This window comes from Buteo buteo, chromosome 16, assembly GCF_964188355.1.
Source record: "Buteo buteo chromosome 16, bButBut1.hap1.1, whole genome shotgun sequence".
Taxonomy (NCBI): Eukaryota; Metazoa; Chordata; class Aves; order Accipitriformes; family Accipitridae; genus Buteo; species Buteo buteo.
The window spans coordinates 21525240-21542407 of NC_134186.1; the positions used below are offsets into that span (position 1 = coordinate 21525240).

At 36.0% G+C, this 17168-nt stretch overlaps 1 protein-coding gene across 1 annotated transcript in view; it reads right to left on the reverse strand.

Annotated features, from left to right (window-relative positions):
* The window catches only part of SPON1 (spondin 1), a 204799-nt gene that overhangs the window by 137639 nt on the left and 49992 nt on the right, over positions 1 to 17168 (reverse strand). Inside the window, exons 4-5 of the mRNA XM_075048177.1 lie at positions 888 to 961; positions 127 to 249 (exon numbers count right to left, since the gene is read on the reverse strand). Of these exons, the coding sequence (XP_074904278.1) occupies positions 127 to 249; positions 888 to 961 (197 nt within the window). The remainder of the gene's footprint in view (positions 1 to 126; positions 250 to 887; positions 962 to 17168) is intronic.

Below are 17168 nucleotides of genomic sequence, written 5' to 3' on the forward strand. Positions count from 1 at the left end.
CAGTGTTCCATATATGTCATAATTTACACTACTGAGCTGTAAATAAGTACTGTTGTGTCATACAATAAGCTCCAACATCTTCACAGTCTCCATATGATACAACAATAGTAGAAGAATGATACTCACGTGGAAAATCTTTGGGGTGTGTTTTTTCTGACCAGTTTCCATAAAAAGTTAGCCTGTATTTGGCCGTTCCACAGGCACAACAATCTAGAATTGGTTTGTCAGTCACACCTTCTGAGGCTGAGTCTGGAAAAGCAGCAAGGCACCCATTGAAAACAGTTACAACTCAAAATCAACAGATGACAGCAAAGTTGCCATAATAAATATTCCAGTAACTAAATCTGACTTAAACACGTATTTTTTTAAGTTGGGCTACACTAGACTAAACTAGAACCTTGAAATACCTGGGTCATATTTATAAGTGGATGTAATGATTTAAAACTACTTTTTTAAATAAGAAGACAGTACTATTTCAGTTGTCGTCAGATTCAAACTGGATTTGTTTCTGGTTCTTATCTGATATAGACAAAACCGCACTTTATCTCAAAACACAATAGGCTTGAAATTTCTGGACAGCCAAAGCATATAAATTCTCCAGTGGGATGCAATAACCAATTGCAATGCTTAGGTTTAGGAAAGGATGAAATAGCCCAGGATTCAATAAACTAAGTGCCCTGGAGACAAACGGCTTTCACATGAAGACCAGGTAAAAAGTTGCAAAAATCACATTTAGAGGAAGGAAGGATGGACATAATTGAATGGAAGATCCCGAATTTGAACCTGGATGAAACTGTTCCAGGCCTCAAAATTTTAGTTTGATATAAAAGGTTAAGAGAAATATGTAGAACATTACAAGGTCAGAAGGATGTTTTACTTTACCTTACCTTGTTCACAAATTTTTTTGGTGAGAGAACCCTCATCTTGAAAATAAATTATGCGCTTCTGCACAATACTGGCTCTATAAAGTAAAAAAAAAAAGTTTCAAATATATTTGTTCCTTAAAGGAAGAAGAAAAAGCATGATAAAGTAGCAAAAGGACAGAACGGGACTGCTCAGACCTAGGCATATTTCCCTCTTCTGACAGTATATATACACAATACAAGACTAGAAATAGGATATTTTTATGTCAACTTGCACTTGAATTTCATCACATTTTACAGAAACTTGGAATGTTATTACCTTTAAAGAAGTTATCATAGTCACATGGTGAGGATCTGCACTCTTGAACCACATGACGGTCAACTGAATATTCGATATTTCAATCAAATCTTATATTAAAATACAGAAATTATATTTGATTTCAGAAAAATAGCACAGCTAAAGCAAGCAGCTGTTTGTAGGAAATTACATGGCATTCTGAAGAGATAAATACTTCTGACATATGACAGCAATTCGGTGCAATTATCATGTAAAACAGAAGTCAGAAAAAGAGTTAGCATAAGCTAAAGTCTTTAAAAGCAATTCAAAGCTTCCAAAAGACAAACCATTTTAAAATTAATTAAATCTAATATATTTTATAAAGGCTTATAATTCAAACAAAATGTAAGTTTATAAGCCTCAGTTTGGGGTGGGGCAGGGAGGTTGAATCTGGAAGCGATACAGGGAAAACCAGACTTACTATGCAATTTTATTTTTTACAGCTGGAATTGTACAGCTGAAATTTAGCTGATTTTTAGCCTTCCATCTGAGAGACCATAAATTGAATTTTGCATCAAAGATCTTCAAGTCAGCAAAGCACCAAGCCCAAGTTCTTGTTGCAGACTGGTATCATAACTACCATATGGTAAATGTCAAAAACAATAATCAACTGGAAAATATGTTCAAATGGCTCAGGTGACCCTTTCTAGTCCTAAATAAACTTAACTAGCTTCTTTGACCATTTTTTAACTATAAAAATTTAATTCACATGTAAGTTTTATCTTCTTTCTATAAGAAAACAGAATTTGGTTAAATTCAAAGACATTCTTTGGACAGAGAGTTTTCTGGGGAGAACATGCTTTGGGAGCCGGCACTCTTCTTTGTTTACCAGTAAGGGAGCACATTCTTCTAGCAACATTTTTTTTACCATCACTTGTATTTAAAACTCTAAATAGCAAGGGCCAGATTCTTGTCTTACCTCAACTTTACGGTTAAATTATTATCTTGATCTCTCAAGAGTTACTCCTCACTCATACCCATTGAAATGAGAAGAAAAATAAGACTGTATATGCTTAGAATTGTTACTGTAGTCATGCAAACCTTTTTCTGACAATGTCCCACCCCATAAAATTATCAAAAATAAGATGCAGTTTTACTGTGCTTTCTTTGCCAAGATACAAGGTCAGAGTAGGAGAGGAAGGAATCCTTCACTTCACATTATAAAGCACCCAGGAGAGTAACTGGGGTTTGTAAACCTCTTTAAGCTAGATCAAACTGGAAAGGGTACAGAAACTACAGCTTGCTCTCATCCTCAATAGGGCTGGCATCTTCTAAAGGAAGATGTGGTAAAGGACAATACAGGCAACCAACCAAGGCTGTGAAAAAACAGCATGAAACAGAAGAGCAAGACCGAATTTTACAAAAAGCAAGGAAATGATCTGCCAGTACTTGGTGAAGGGGAACTCCTAGGCCTCATCCTCATAAGGGAATGTTCACACTTGGGGTAAATATGAGCCTGTAACAAATAATAGAAAGTGAATGAAACCTAGAGTTACTTAAATCTGTTTTTTATTAATATGAGAACTGACACGGGACAATTTAAATGGTGCCAGAAGAGACTGACCAAGTATACGAGAAGCAGAATGAAAGCTTTCTGAGAAATCTTTTTCAGGGTTTCTAACAAGAAACAAGGGGAAAAAATAAAAAAAACAAAACCACCAAAACAACTACTATCAAGAATATGAGCCCAATGGCCAGCCTGTGACAGCGGCATGCTACCTTAGTTTTTCCAGCCTTCACATTGAAAATAAGGACACCGTTAAAGACTTTTTTGGATGCTACACTGCAATTGAGAACTAATACTTTCACACAGACTCAATGAAACACATAAAATTTTTGATACGACATCAGTCATGGTTTTTCAAACACTGTACCATAAAACTGGAAAACAGTTGTATAGGATAATTAATAAAATGCAAAGTAACAGCAACCTGAGCTGAAACGTATATGCCTTGTCACAACTCACATATTGTGAAGATGCTTTAATTTCTTATACACTGGCCAGTCACCAGCAGCCATCTTCCAGGATTGATACTAGGGCCAATAGCATCTTCACTGATGTCCTGGATGAAGGGGCGGAATGCAACCTCAACAAGTTTGCAGATGATGCTAAATTGGGGGAGCCGTTGACATGCTGGAGGGTAAGGCTACTATTTAGACAGGCAGATCCCAACAGGCATGAGAAATAGGTTAGCACGAACCCCATGAAAAGTCAAAGGCAAAGTCTTGCACATAGGACGGAACAATGCAGTTACAACAGTAGAGTACAGGGCACCTGCTAGCCAGAGAGCAGCTTTGCAGAAAAGACTTTGGGGGTCCTGGTGGACAAGCTGACCATGAGCCAGCAGCATGCCATTGCCACCAAGGCAGCCACCAGCCTCCTTGGTGGTTTCAAGCAAAAGTGTAGCAACCTGGTCAAGGAACGTGATTTCTTCCTCTCCATTTGGTACATGTGAGACCACATTTGGAGTATTAATCACAGCCAGTTTGGGGCTGCCCAGTTAAACAAAGACATCACATTACTAGAGAAAGTCCAGTAAAGGTACATCAAGATGATTAGAGGAATTGAGCCCCTGATGTCTGAGGAGAGGCTGAGAGAACTGAGTTCGCTCAGTCTAAAGAAGAAAATACAAAGGAAGGATCTTACTGCTTGTCGTCTTCAACTACCTATCGGAAGGATACAGAATAGGTAGAACCAGATGCTTCTCAGAAGTGCATGGTGGTAGGATGCAAGGCAACAGACAAGTGGGGACACAAGAAATGCCATGCAGATACAAGGAAAATCTCTCTCACCACAAGGATGGCCAAAGTGATTAAACACTGGAATAGGCTGCCTAGACAGGTTGTGCAATCTGCACCCCGGGAGATATTCAGAACTTGATCAGACACATACCTGAGCAGCCTACTCAACCTACCCAATGTAATAACACCTACTTCAAGCAGGCAGGTGGACTAAATGATTTCCAAAGGTCACTTACAACCTAAACTATGATCCTGTGCTTTAAATATCATTTTAAAGAACAGGTTTTCCAAGGCTTACTCAAAAAAAAAAAAAAAACCACACAAAAAAAAACCCAACCACCCCCCCAAAACCACTTAGAATATCATAACAAACAAGAAACCAGCTGCTTGATAAAGGCGCTCTCAAATCTACAGGTAACAAAGATATGAGTATTTAATTTCAGAAGCAGTTATTTTGGAAATAAAATGTAGAAAGATTGTTTGAAGCCTGAAGTGTACTTATATTATTCTTTGTGCTGCAGTTAGCTTGTCACTCTGAAATGTCAAGGGAACAGTTCCTTTTCTAACAGCAAAAGCTTCACAGCTTTCTGAGTCATTGTCTCTTCAGCTGTGTTTGAAATTATGTGTGGAGCCAATAATCTAAATGGGATTTTTGTTACTGATTCCAAGTGGAACAGGATTGGTATATTAGACAGCTGCATAAATACCAAAAGCAGGCACACAACTTTACAAATACTCAGAAACATGTTAATTTAATTTTAAAATATTCATTGTTTTAATAATCAGCTTCTAGATTGAAGACAGACCAAAGTATCTCATCAGTGTATTTGCCTAGTTTTTATCACTACCTTTTGTTCTCATTCTCTCTCTCTTTTTTTTTTTTCCTCAACATGTTTTATTCCTCTATAAAAGTTCTGATTTGGACCAAGGATTCTTTCCTTTGGATTTGAGGCTTACAAAAACGCCTGAAAAATAGAATGGCTAACTTTCACAGAGAGGTAAGAAAGCTTTTAAGAATTTATACAAGATACACATCTGCTTAGTCTGCATAAATCCTTCCCACCAGTGCCAATATCCAGTGCTGTCTGGACTTTATGGGAAGGGGAGATCCAACTACTTTCCCCTACATGTTAACAGATTTAAGTGAATCTTTAATTGACTTATTTCTCTCTTTGGCTGTTAGCATACCATGGAATAAAAAAGAAAAAGGAAACAAACATGACTCAAAAAATCTGTTTGGTTCCCATTATCTTCCAAGTGATGCTTCTGGGTTTGAGTTAAAGCTTTTCCATCACCAAATAAGGAGCAAAACCTTATGTTACAGGCATATATACAGCTAGCAGCACCTGGTTCTGTTTTAAAAAAAAAAAATCTAAAAATGCTACTCATTATTTCTGGTTTGTAGTTCTCTCAGCAAGATCAAGGAATATCTGGTAGCTTCTGTAATATCTGTTTTGGCAATACTACTTCAGAATGTTGTAGGTTTGATACAAGCAGGTCAGAGTCTCTGTCCTGTCTCAGTTTGGTCAGACCACATCTGAGCACGAGGGGAGTTGAGACCTGCCCTGAAAGAATTCCTTGGAATAAGAAGGTCCCTTTCCAGCACAGTTCCACAATGGCTGTACCATCCTGCTGTGAAAATCTCTACCAAAGTCACATAAGTTGCATTTGGGATATTAACAAACAGGAAATGTCATAAAGCATAAAAATTCAGAGCAGCCTTGGGAATGCTCCAAGTCATACCAGAAAGAGAGGGGGGTGGGTTTTATTTTTATTTTCTTTCTTCCATAGAAACAGCTTTAGATCATCTTCCTTTTTGTCAAATCCTAGCATCAACATAAATACTCTTATTTTAAATTGCCTCTGTGGGTGTCATGATGTGACAAAAGAATTAAGGAAGAGGATCTATAGGAATTGTTCCTATGACATTTTTTAAGCTTACATCAAAACCATTAAGTACAATATTAGAGTTGCATTTTAATAAAATACTTTTTGCCAGAGCTGGTGAGGATACCCTAAGTTTCACCTGGATATTGAAAAATAATCATAAACTACTGGACTGCAGATAAGAAACTTTTTCTGCTCTATATTACTTATAAGTTAACCTTGCCTTGCCCTTCCAGCCATCAAAATTTTAATTATTCCATGCCTTACTGGTTTAATTACATTATTATAAGTTATTTCTCACCCCAGAAAGGTACCGAGAAAAATTATACCTAACAGGATGTTAAGTTCGTTTGCTTTTTTGGTTTTGTCTTCTGGAGAGAAAGAATTTCTAAATGTATCATTTACCGTAGCACTAGAAAGTGAGGTGAAAACCACATATTTACATCTACTGTAATTTTGTTGGTGTTAGCAGATTTTGTGATTCTAATGCATTATTTAGGACTTTCTCATTTTATTTCCTTCTGTGTTGTCTTATAAAAAACCAACCCTATATTTCTGTCAAGCATTTACAAGGTCAGGAAATGTGCAAACTCCCAGAAGTTTACCAACAGCATTTACATCTCTTTCCAATATTTAGGAGACTCCAATATAAAAATAAATTAAAATTCCTCTGAAAGCATATACAACCCTTTAGACATTAGATGCCCATCAAGTTTTACACTGCTAAGGTATTTGATAACTACATTCTTCAAAATAATTTTCAACTAGGAAACTGTAGTGTCTCACCACTGAACAAGCTCCCTCTACACCAGAACCTAATTTTTTCGTCAGCTATCATTGACAAGGGTCAGGAATATTAAAAACTTAACATGAAATTATTTCTTTCTTGATGCCTAACTCGGGAGCTAACACAGATGATGCGAGGTTTTTTGTTGTCATTTTGTTCATTTGGTTGGTTTTAAGTATGTTGTTAATACAGTTTGAGCAAACCAACCAGACCTGATATTTGATGCTGGATAAAACACAGTAATATTCATGTGAAGTTTATCAATGTTGCCATAATTCAACATTTACATCCCTGCACAGGATGAGTGCCTTTTCTCTAATAGATTAGTCAGATGAAAAACAATAAAAGCTGCTCACTTCTAAAAATTTCAGTGCTTAGGTATACACGAGAATATCCTTCTTTTTCAACATTTCCCCCATACTGTCAGAAAATATAATTGAGAGAAACCCCACAGCAAGAGCAATGTACTCTAAATTTGTCTTACAAATTTGCTCTTGCTTCAAAATCCTTTTGGTTGTCCTTCATATCATACTCGGGTCTACCATCACATGCATACATAGGAGCTCACTGACTTGAGGACTGATTTGACCATCATATATAATACAACAAAAAAACCTCTAAGGGAAAACACAATTATATATGCTGCTATCTTGTATTTGTCCTCAGAAAATCTCTCTGTTCTTTGCTTGAATGGCCACAAAACATAAATAATAAATCTAAAATCTTCAGGAAAAAAACTCATACTGACAAAATCATTTCTGACATGTATGCTACACCTACTACATGCAAAAAAAAACCCCAAAAAACAAATCCCACCAAAGGCAAAAAAGATGAAAGAATGAGTTTGTCTAGGACTCTTGAGAAAATTTCACATTGCTTAATACCCATTGCTATTTGTGGGCTGTATCTACACCAGGTATTTTGCTAGCCACCATTTTTTTATAGCAAGTACCATCTCCTTGAATTTCAAGACTAAGCATTATAAATTATACTGTAAAGAAAAGTCAGAAAAGATTGGATAGGACTGAATGGTTGGAGGATATATTTATTTTGTTATTCTAAGTACTGGTTTCGTATAGTAGATGGAAACAATCTATCAAAGGTGGGAATATAGTTTTTATCAAGCTAGTGAGCCCAAAGTCATATTACCTGATAGCTATATTCATTGAGCTAACGTGATAAGAACTGATGCAAAGCACTTGTGTATTAACTAACAAATCCTAAAATCAAAATGAAAAATGAAAAAAACCAACACAAAAACTTATCAAACATTGGTTTATTTCTGTTTAAAAGGTCTACGCAACCTGTATGACACCCACTTGCACAGGGAACTCAAAGACCTGACTCCTCTGGGTGTTCAAGAGAAGCAAGAAAAGACAGAGGCAACCATGCCCCCATTTTCAGTCTGTAGGCTGCTTTACTTGCTATGCCAGGACATGGCAGAAAATAAACCACACAGGCAAAGATTACATTTCAAACCCTCCCACGTACGCTGCTCTTCACCAGTCCTCAAGTTCCTTGCTGTCACTACTTGACCTCTGTTCATTTTGCCATTATTGCCCAGCAAGCATGGACAGCTGTGACACAATAAAAAGCATATTTGCCCCTTTACAATATTTCTTTTAATCTTTATATCCTACACATACTCCCTTGTCCTCTTGAGCCACCTTCCCTCACTCCAGGTTGGGGGGATAAAACCCCCATTTTTTTTATACATTGTATTAAAAAGCAAAATAAGTTAAACATCAGCATGAGTGCCCAGTTAATGAAGCTTGAAAAAATTCCCCCAAACTTTAGAAATATTATTCTAAATCTTTAATATTCTTAAGGGATTCAGGAGGGAAGGAAGGAAGAGAATTTGTAGATAAAAACAAAAATATCAGAGCTCTCATTCTCCAACTATTGTTATGGAAGAGGTGTCAACTAGCAATATACTGAAGTTATATTTTAATGAGTAAATTATTTGCTTGTACAGACAAAAATCATATGTCAAGAGTGACATCTTAACCAGGTCCACCCACTTGTAAAATACTGATTACTGGGTAATCAGTAGCGGAAATCCAAATTGGAATAAAGTATTTGATGTTTTCAAATCCAGAAAAATCATCACCTCATTTCAGTTCACAGGAGCCTGAAGGTTAAAAGCACCACAATTAACAGAACAAAATAACACCCACTGAAACTAAGCTAACTTGATTTGATATTAAAATGCTTAATACTACTTCTTAAAAGAGGTCTTAATATTATGAATGTATTTGCCTAGAGAAGTTTAATTTTGATGCAGTACCTTTAGTACTTGAGGATAAGTCTGACACTACAAATCCATGGGAACTGGATCTGGAACCATCAGAAGAGACTTGCCATTTTCTTAGTGCAGCTGAGACACATGTTTCAGCTTTCAAGAATTAATACCTGTAACAACTGAATCTCTTCTACCTGGGCTTTTCTAAGAGCTTTTGCTGACAGCTGAGACTGCAGCCTACTGAACATTCAGACAGCTAGTGCCAGGAGATACTGGTTGTTTACACTGAAAGATACAAGTGCAGAGAAATGAAAGAGAAGAAAAGACCAATAAAGATAAAAGTGTTCAGATCTATAACTTTTCCACTTTCCTCATTCTGAAGGGACAGTATTTGGGAATGGTATTTGAGAAACAGCTGAAAGACCACCCTACTCATGCAACACATAGTTATCTAAGAACGATCAATTAATCCATGAAATTATTCTACATCATTAGAGAGGTTTTCACCAAGCTTCTCCTCTTACTCTTTCTTCAACATCTGCTGCAACAAGTTTGTGGCTGAGGACAGTGTTAGGGTAGTGTCTCTAGTTCATACAGTTGTTCTGGTTGCAAAAACTAGTTGCAGTATGGATTTGTAGCAAATATTATTGCAAAATTTTGGTACACAGATTTTTGGAGAATGCAATGGCAAGGAACCTGTACAGCACGGTATTTGCTCTTCCTGCTTCAGCCCTAAAAATGTCAAATCCAATACAACCTTCTCGTGTCTGATTAGCTGCCACACCAGTAGCACTGGTAGCAGTTTTGCTACAACAGATAAAAAAGCAAGCTGGCCTCAGTAACCTATGAATACATAAAAATATCCATACAAGAGCTGTGCTCTTCAGTCTATGTTTGGGAATGCTTAGTAGCTCCTTGGACAATACAAAAATGAAATAGTCACATGTACTGCCACTCTCATGACGCAAATAAGACGTCTCCTTTAAATTATACTCTGCCAGGATCGTTGACGGGAAGCACAGAGCTTCCAATACTTCTACTGCTCTGTAGATATTAATATTGAAGAACCACAGATCAGCCTCAGAAACTTTCAGTAACCTGATTTCTTTTACTGTGCCCTAATCAATATGGGAACAGAAGGTCAATGCCCAATCATCTACAAACAACACCTACACATGGGATTGAGGAAGATTTTGAAGGATTTCAGTGCAAAGTTACTGCACAAATAGCCTTTGGTTCACTGGTGGAATTTCAAAGTATACTGATGGAAATGGTGCCCAGGGCATAAGCGCCTTGAACCTGAATGGAACAACATACAAGGAACACTCTAAGCAGGTCAGCCCAGCAAACAGACTTCAGTAATCCTTGAAGTTTAAAGACAACAAAAGGCTGGGTCAATTGTCATTTTACCTGATTCAGATTATTGTGTGAAGGGAACATCATACTGTATCTTTGAATAGGTTAGGAGAAGGTAAAGGCTGGGTGAGAGCACTATTTTTTAATAAGGACTGGTGCAGAAGAGATTTATAAGCGTGGGAATTGCCATGGGGATCAGTTATGAATTAGATATCTGAAGGCTCAAAGGTGTAAGAATCAGGAAGCTGAACGAGACTGATAAGGGAGATTCAGCAGCTAAATCAGCAGCAGACCTGGGACACATGAAGTCAACAGTAATGGTGGTTACTAGAGCACAGCAGAAACAAAACGACCAAGAAAGCAAATAGAGAAAGAGTTGCTAAAGATGCTACATGAAAATCGGAAAAATACTCTCAGGGTTAAGGAAATAGCAATATTGAAATGTACAGAAACAGGTGTTAGGAAAGGAACATAGGAAAGGCAAGAACAAAGTCTAGTCATATCTCTTTGCTGCAGCAGTGGGTTGTCAGACTGTGGATGTGATTACATAGAGATTATATATATTACCTCCCCAAAACAGTCCGGGGTAATGAAACTCCTTGGAAGTGACTGATTCCTTCTCAAGGTGGTTTGAAGCCTTTTCTACAAAACAACATACAGCAACAGGGAAAGGAAAAAAAACCCAACAGTAACAAGAAGCCTTTTGCCTCTGTGGGGCTCCTGAAGTCTTGTTGACGCAGATAAAGGTCATCATTTCATGGAGGAAGTGATTACAACTATGCTTAAAGGACCAGGGATTAAGCAAAAGCTACACAGTCTGTATCTCCTTCAATCATCAGGACAAGGGGAGCACATGAATAGAACTATTAAAGGAGCATTGTGAACAGTAGTAAGTAGTAATGGAAAGGATTAAGATGATAAATTACTGTTCATGTTAGCAGCTTTGAGAAGCAGGCATAGACTAAGAGCTGGAATCCAGCCCTACCAAGTTTTATTTGGGAAAAAAGTGCAGTTAATTAGATGCTTAACTTCATTAAAACTCCGAGAGGGAGATGTTTTAACATGGATAATTGAGATATACCAAGTGCCATTAGAGATGCAGGAGGAAATAGAGCAAGGGATCAGACATTGTAAAGACAAGCAGGGGTGCTCCTTCAGGTATGTGTATGGGAAATAGGTGAATCGATTATGTTTTTGAGATTGACAGCCAAGCAGTGCAATTTAAACTTTTCCAATGGTTGGTTTAGATTCTGAAACTGAAGCAACAAGGAAAACAAATCTCCTGACCTTCGAGACAAAAACAGGGGTATACCTGTCTGACTTTGGTTTTTTATAGCAGGCAGTCATTTGCTCTCACCAAACAGTTACACAGGAAAAAAAGACAGAAAAAATACATGCTTTGATAATTAAACACATACAATTACCAGATACACTGATGTTGAGGGTGTTTTGAAAATCTAGGTGTGACCTGCAATGTTATGCTGCTGTTGATTGTGAGATGACACTGTTGAGAACTGACTGACCTTCTACTGAAATCAATTACCAACTTCAGTTTCACTTAATCAGAAGAGAATCACAGCCTGAATTTCTTCTGATGCATGAGTAGCCACTGGAAAACTAGAAAATTATAAGGACAGCACTTAAAACTTAATTCTTGGTGAGCCAAGTGGCTTACTGAAAAAGACAATGCAGAAAACACATATCTGAATATCTGTGAAATTTGCCTCACCTTCATGAGTTTAGATTTATTTTATTTACTTGCCAGAACATATTTAGTACTTTTTGAGTAGAACTGTGTGTGCAGAAATACAGACCACTGCTATATAACTAGGAAGAATGAAGAGCTATTTGTGTTTCTTCACTATATTGAAGACAAAGTTTTGCCCACGATTTATTCAGAGAAATTAGATGAATGCCTATTCATTAGTATTTGTTATATAAATAAACTCTGATGAACAAGACAATTTCTTTATGAACCATCATGAAACGGTGGTACCTTAATACATAGCGTTATCTCTGCACTGTGCAATGTTTTTCTATTCTGTATACAAGTTCCTTGTCTCATCGTATATCTACTTCAGCAAACAACTGCAAGGCAATTGCATCATGGGAGAGCGCACCTTTTTTTCTGTGTACAGAACAAGTGTGTATTCCATTTTCAGAGAAATCTATGGGAAGAAACATTATGATAGATAATCTGTAGAACTTAAATGAGTTGTTGGTACATATTAAGGGTATCACCAGGCTACATACACTGTCTGTGCAGGGAGCGAGTGTCAAACTCATTATCCTCCTAATGAACAGAGATGATTCCTTCTCTAGACACAGGCCACTATCTGCAAGCCTATCCTTTCTGCAGCAAATGAAAACCCAGAAACCATTAAAGAAATCAAGTGTGCTTTCTGGTGCATTTCAAGACTTTAAACTACATTCTGCTGAAGCAGTGAAGTGACTGAGCAACAAATCCATTTCTACAGGAAAGCAGTGCAAAAAGCATTCAGACTGCTACTGTTCAGATAGCAAAGATACTTAATGCATGTCTAATGAAGTAGAAAAGATAGAAAAAGTGGGTACCTAATTACTGCAAGGAAAAGAAAGGAATGGCCCACACAATTATTGAATTTAATATTTCAAACCTTTCACAAATCCCTTTACTTATCCCAGATAAGTAGAAAGACAACAAGAATCAATTCAACAGTCAATTTACACAGAGAACAATTCCTTTCCTAGGTGACTTTTTCCTTTCATACTTTCTAAAGAATTGCAGTAATACATGTAGCTGCCTCTTTAAGGAAACAACTCAGAATTGATTTTGTGGTGCTTCATAGGAAAAAAAGAATCAAGATAAATACCGTGTTCAGGTTCTGAGACCCTTAATTATATAATATGTCACTCTTAGAGAGTCTTCAGTTAATATATTTAAATCCACATGAGACTTTAAATACTATTCAATATAAGTAAGGATGGCAGAATCTGACACTTTGTTAATTCAGCCATTTGCCTCTCATACTGAAATATAGCTGTGCTTGAAATTTTAACTGTAAAATGTGCTATGCAGAGGTGTTCTAGATTTTTTTGGGCATGCAGACAGTTCAACAAATATTGAACTCTGCATGCTAGAAAAATTTTGCTACAGAAAATTTCATACAAAACAGCACACCCAATATAGCTTCTTAAATTTAACTGCAGATTTACTTATATACCCTCATAGAAATACATAATCTTGAAATACCTGAACAGATTGCATTATGAAGAAGCAAATGACCAGTAAGATATGCCATCTTTATGACTAATTTAAATGAGACTCTAACATCTAAGAATTGCCAAAGTGTTATAGGATTGAGACCATACACTGCCAATTTCAACTCTCGGCTGGGTCTATAGACATTTTGAATAACGGAGGATCTTGCCAAGATATTCTAACAGCACATTTTATTAAAGCCTCCTAGCCACCGGGCACATACTGGATAAAAATCACTGGTTACTAAAATTAAAAATGAACCACATTATGTTACTTAGCTTTTTCATTAGCTCATTTCGTCATTACTGGACCCAATTTGTCCTTCACTTTTTTGATGTGAAATGAGAGTACTATTATACTACCATAAACATTATGTTTGTATGACAGCGGTGCCCTGGTTTTAATATAGAGACAAAAATCTCTTTATCTGTAAACTGTAGAAATAGTATGACATTTTTATTCACAAATAAAATACATATTTTAAAAATTTAGCATACTACATTAAAATAATGCCTTCAGTTCCTAACATAAGACAAATCACTTCCTCAACATGAGTAACCATGTATTGAGAAAGCTTGATTTCAGTTCATGCAGTTATTAAAAAAACGATTTAAAACATTCAGTAATAAAAATTGAAAACTTTTGATGTCATCAATAGTGACTCTGCTTTATGTTACGAAAGGAAATCAAATTATGACTATCATGATTATTTCTATTCCTTTCCTCTCTTTGTTTCCTCTCAAAAATTGACAATGGCATTGAAGTCAAATTAAACATCTGTTTGTAAAATAAACTGAGAGTGCTACTGACAGCTGCTGCCGAATGGCAAATGTTCTACAGCTGTCAGGCTCCTAAATTAACAATGATTTTCATTTACAAACAACAAACAAAAAGAAAATCATGGAGTCATCTTTTTTTTCATCCCACTACTTGAAATCTATGAAAATACAGGCTTTACTAGAGATTTAGCCAGAAAGAAATCAGAGTTTACTGTTTTATTTCCCTATTTACTGGGAGCAAAATTCAGATGAAATCAGGTTTCAGTGCAAGATACTTCAGGGAACTTCCCTCCTTACATGTCTTAAATCCTTTTGCATTTCCTCCCAGAATATGTAAACAGATGTAATAGTTCTTTAAGGATTTATCTCTAACACAAATTTTGTCAATAAAAAATATTATTGAATAAAAACATTTTCTTGATTCTTCATACATCTCTAGATTTGTAAATACACAGATACTTCAAACTAGCAGATTTTTTTCAAAATTTTGTTTAAAATGCTTACATATTAATTACATCAGAATTAGATGGCAGAAATTTTTAGACAGCAATGTTCATATGTTTAAAACGAATGAATTTGCTTTTTCATATATTTAGAACTCAGCTGGAACTCACTGAAGAGTTTCAAGTTCACTGCAGTTATGCATACATCAGTATTTTCATTAATAACTTGAATGATGGAAGAGAGAACAAGTTATTGACTGCAGACAGTATCAAGCTGTAATTAAATAATGTTAAACACAAAGTCCTAGTTTTAGATAAGAGTTATTATTTGCAGAAAGACAGAAAGGAAAAAGCCAATGAGAGAAGTATTTGATAGCAGAAGGAAGTCTAGTGGATCAGAAGTTTAACACAAGTAAATACTATTCTCTTATGAAAAACAAACAACACTACAGTGGAAGCACTTTCTCTATGACCCTGTGGAGTCACGTCAGGCATCTGTAGGATTATAACGTCCAGTTTGGGGTACCACAATTCAAGGATATGGATCATTTGGTGAAAGTTCAGATAAGACTAATGAGAAGAATCAGATACCTAGAAGGGGAAGAAGATTAGAAGCAGTTGGGGTTGAGTAGCCTAGAGGAAAGAAGACTGAAGGAAGGCATGGGTTGAAAAGAGGGTTACAGCACCTGAGAACAAGGGGCATCAGAGGAATCATTTTAGCAAAACAGACAGTAGCAACGACAGGTAAGTATTGGCACCACTTCCTTATGGGGACTTCCAAGGCTCCACTTTTAAGAACAACAGAGGTGGACAGGGGCAACTCAATCATAGTTCATCCTATTGTCATACTGTTGTCAGACAGTAAGACTTGGGTATTTCACCGAAGTCCTAACATAATTTGCTATGGCTTCCCTATTTATCTTCAAGTTTTGTATCAGAAATTAGAATTACTAGAAAGCACTCTACCTGACTTGCTACTTCATATGATTTTTCCAAGTACACAATTTAAACACATAAGTATCCTTAGAACAGTGCTGAGAATCTAGAAGGACCAAGAAATTTGGCACGTATAATTGTTAAGAAATAAAAATGAAAGTCTTAAATATCCCATGTGTCTTTGCTAAAGTACCAAATGACAATGCAGTTAACTTCTGATCAGTTCTGTGTTTGAGTTTGTGTCAACTATTAACCTTAAAGATTAATCTTAATTGCAGTATTTCCCCAGAAAGTCTCAAGAAAATGCAATGATGATCAAAAAGAGAACAGAGATCAGTGTCTTATCATAAAATGTTGTACTTTTCTAATGCCTGCATTCATACCCTACTGCACAAAGGACACAATTTTTAATTTTTTTGTAAACCACCTTGTTTTACAAAAATACAAGTATTTGTGCAAAATAATAGCCATATGGACCAATGAGAGTAATTGTACGTTGCTTCCATTTACAGCAAAATGTGCCATAACACTGATTATTTTTTTTTAATATGAAATTATCATAGGCATTTCCAAGGTACAGTGTGAAACAGTTAAAAATATTATCTTTCATAATAAAGCCATAACTACATTCCCCCTACAACCAGGGGAAAGACCATCATCCTCTCCTTACTCTTTTTTCTCCCACATTGTTTTTCTATTGCTTTGCACTCCTCAAAGAATAAACCTCTCTTTCAGTAGCAAAACCATTAAGCTACTTTGCCACACTATGCCTTTGCAGGCAAAACAGCATATGAATGAATCTAGCTAGATTTTATAGGATTACTATATTAATTGTGCTGTAAAAAAGATTATTTAGAAAAACACAAAATTATAAGACAATCCATTTACAACACTTTCCAAATTCATGTGCTCCCATTGTGAAGTTAAAGAAATAATATTAAATCTGTGAGAAAATGAAAGTGAAATGGATTTTTGTTTTAAATGTAGATGTGTTTAGTCAGTAGATCCAGGGGGCTGCTACTGTATATATTAAAATGCAAATATGCATTTTTACAATCTAATATTAGAGTTGCTATAAATATAGAAGCTATATAGAAATGCAGAAGGTTATTCTTCCTTCCTAATACAAGTAAGCTCTCTGTGGGTGTTTAGCTTAAAAAATGAAATACAGGGCAGTATGTTAGTTACATTGCAAAGTTTAAATTTTTGTCCTATTTGTTTAAAAAAAAAGTAAAAAATACCTAGATGAAGAAAACATTTAAATTATTTTTAAAGAATTACAATAGTGCAATACTAACATAAAATGTTCTATCTTGCAGTGTTTTATAAAGAGTCACTGGCCTCTAGTTGCTTTTGAGGAAACAGAAGCATTGAAAAACATGTTGAGCTGTATATGATAACCCACTGTGAAAGATAGGAATGGACCCAAACCTACTCAATTCCAATCTATGTCCCTAGCCATTTAAAACTGTGCACATTTCTGTTACATCAGCTCCTAAAAGTGAAGAATGGGAAAAAATGAAAGCAGGCCAAAAGAATCACATATGGAAAATCA